The following is a 3,191-nucleotide window of genomic DNA, read 5'->3' as shown; positions in this document are numbered from 1 at the left end:
TGACTTTGTTCCTTTGACCATCTGGAAGCTACACATTTGCTTCACACTGAGAATTTGAAATTTTGGCGCTTACAAAAGGCCCTTCTGGAGGCAGATGTACAGCAGGCAGCTGGCAAGCGGGGAGTGATCCACAATAGACGAGAGTGAAGTCTCCAAGGAGATAGGCAAACACGAGGAGGACAGACTTGTACCCGGAGAAACAAACAAGAAGCAAAGCTGCTGCCCTTGGAACATCCCTATCTCAGCCTTGGTTTCTCACCACTGCATCCACCCACCCCCCAGCTCGCCTCCATCTTGCAGGGATTCAGCGCTAGCTCTTCGATCGACGCGCGGTTGTTCCACACGTCGTCCACCGTCTGAGGAAATGATCAACCGGTGCCTCTGCTGCGTCGCCCCCGGCGGCGACTCCGAGCCGGAGGCTGCCCCCAGCCGCCGCCGGAGGTACACATACACATGCTTGCATGCCCGTACGGTTGTTTAGTTCTTGATTCATTTGGTGAGACGGATTTGGCTGAGTTGCATGCGTTTTGGTGTGCGGTGTTGATGTGTTTGGGAGCAGGGATCCGTCGAGGAGGGGGTCCAAGAACAAGAACAGGAGCGTGGAGTTCCCCTGGGAGATGTACACCCTCAAGGAGCTCCTCCAGGCGACCAACAACTTCAACGAGAGCAACAAGCTCGGCGAGGGCGGCTTCGGCACCGTTTACTGGGGCCGCACCTCCAAGGGCGTCGAGGTACGCCGGTAAATTGATTATGTGATCCGTTCTTCGTTGCCGCCGCCGGCCGGCGATCTACCGGCGCGCGGTTGGCCTACAGGTCTCATGGATCGACATCGTACGTTCGTTCAGATTGCGGTGAAGCGGCTGAAGGCGATGACGGCCAAGGCGGAGATGGAGTTCGCCATCGAGGTGGAGATCCTGGGCCGTGTCCGGCACAAGAACCTGCTCAGCCTCCGCGGCTTCTACGCCGGCGGCGACGAGCGGCTCATCGTCTACGACTACATGCCCAACCACAGCCTGCTCACTCATCTCCACCCGCACCGCGGCACCCCGGCCTCCCAGCAGCATCCCCCGCTCGACTGGCCCTGCCGCCTCGCCATCGCGCTCGGCGCCGCCCAGGGCCTCGCGTACCTGCACCACGAGGCCAGCCCGCACATCATCCACCGCGACATCAAGGCCAGCAACGTGCTGCTGGACGCGGACCTCGTGCCCAAGGTGGCCGACTTCGGCTTCGCCAAGCTCATCCCGGAGGGCGTCTCCCACCTCACCACGCGGGTCAAGGGCACGCTCGGGTACCTGGCGCCGGAGTACGCCATGTGGGGGAAGGTCTCCGAGAGCTGCGACGTCTACAGCTTCGGCGTGCTGCTACTGGAGCTCGTCAGCGCGCGCCGCCCGCTGGAGAAGCTGCCGGGCGGCGTCAAGCGCGAGATCGTGCAGTGGGCGGGGCCGCTCGTGGAGCGCCGCAAGTGGGACCGCCTCGCCGATCCCAGGCTCACCGGGCGGTTCGACGCCGTGCAGCTCCGGGCAGTGGTCGAGACGGCCATGCTGTGCTCGCAGAGCAACGCGGAGGGCAGGCCGACCATGGCCGAGGTCGTCGAGATGCTCAAGTTCGGCGGCGAGCGGCGGAACAGGGAGATCGTGCCGGTGGCGGACGCCGCCAGCCAGGACACCACCGTGACCATGGACCGTGAGGACGACGTTACCGGCAGCAGCGAGCCGCTGGACAGGGGCCGCAGCTGGAAGCTGACGACGCTGAGGTGATACGACGATTACCATCTCCCACCATTTCGATCCATGCTTGCGTCACAACATTGCACTGCCTTACGATCCAATGGGATTAAGTTGCAAATTCATGATTAGTGGTTCTACTTAGATCGCATTTTGTTTATTAATGTCAATCAATTCAATTGCATAGCGTATGAAATTGGTGGTGGGTGGTGTTTGGTGATGGATGGAGATCGTACCAAGAGTTGTTAATCCTCGCATTGGCCTGCAAAGTTTTGTTTGTTTCCACAATATATTTCCTTGTTCGATGATATGTGATGTTTTTATTTATTTATTTGCCGGCCCGACCTACGTAGCTTGAAAGGTATACATTGGCTGTGTATACTTGTGATTATAAATAAAGATGTTAGTTCTATGCGTCCAGTCAAACTTGGTTTCCATTCTCTTGCTGAATATTTAAACAACAAGCACAAAGAGAATTGCATGATATTATAACTTTGTGAGTTTATAAGTTGGTCACATATTCGAGTAGTTATCATCAGAGTCAATGAAAGCTTCCATTTCCTATAAAAATAATTGTACTATGAATTCTGATGCGGTAATGTCCAAAAATATGGAGCTTATTATCTTAGGGCATATATATTTGGATGGTTTGACTTAAGAAGAATGGAGTGAGCATGGTCTTAGAATAGGTTATGCTTTGGTGGTATTAACATGAACCCATGGTTGCCGATCTCTGAAAATATGTGATAAATAGTTAAATAACATTTGACGAACAGATGACATTTAATTCAGTAGAGGAAACAATTTTTGCTTGTGCGTTAAGGAAGATTGTCAACTAATTAATAGAGGTAGCCATATATTTCCTTTCTTTCTGTTTTAGAAGAAGTTAACATCATTCTATTAGCATCTCTTACTCATAGTTTAAAAAATCAAACCGGTGAGCCTATCAGTTCTAATTTTTACCCGTCGAACTGCCGGTTCACTGGTTCAATCGCTGTTTTATTAGACAAAAAATGTATGCACAAATAGATAAAACAAGTTGATCTTCCAACATTTCACAAAAACTTCCATACGGCGAGATGGTTGATGTGCCAATCTTAAATCTGCATCTAGCTTCCTGGGTAACCTGGGTTTGATTCCCACCCATAGCAAATACTTTTTTCTATTTCATACATACATGCATGGTTCAATTGTTCCGGTTTTTTCCTCCCGGTTTACGTGAAAACTGGTTAAAAACCAGACAGTTCGATCGGTTCCGATCAGGCTGATTGCAGGCCGGTCCAATGAGCTTCAAAAACCGGGAGAGGCGCCAGTTCCGGGTTTTCTTCTGTCAGACCGGCGGTCCAGTCCGGATTTTTAAATTATGCTCTTACTAAAGTTGTCATGGAACGAAGCCTTAGAAGGAACTTGATTTATTTGTGCAATCATTGTTTTTCTTAACTTGGGTCGAGCATTTTATGTCACACT

At 51.7% G+C, this 3,191-nt stretch overlaps 1 protein-coding gene across 1 annotated transcript; it reads left to right on the top strand.

Moving 5' to 3' along the window:
- The first annotated feature begins 364 nt into the window (after nt 1–364).
- Nucleotides 365–1,757, top strand: LOC123107502 (PTI1-like tyrosine-protein kinase At3g15890). Its single transcript, XM_044529488.1, has 3 exons — nt 365–441; nt 557–731; nt 846–1,757. The coding sequence occupies exons 1-3, from the start codon at nt 365–367 to the stop codon at nt 1,755–1,757; spliced, it is 1,164 nt and encodes a 387-aa protein (XP_044385423.1).
- Nucleotides 1,758–3,191: the final 1,434 nt, after the last annotated feature.

This window comes from Triticum aestivum, chromosome 5A, assembly GCF_018294505.1.
Source record: "Triticum aestivum cultivar Chinese Spring chromosome 5A, IWGSC CS RefSeq v2.1, whole genome shotgun sequence".
NCBI lineage: Eukaryota > Viridiplantae > Streptophyta > Magnoliopsida > Poales > Poaceae > Triticum > Triticum aestivum.
The sequence above is the reverse complement of the archived record's forward strand: the minus strand, read 5'-3'. Positions and strand labels throughout refer to the sequence as shown.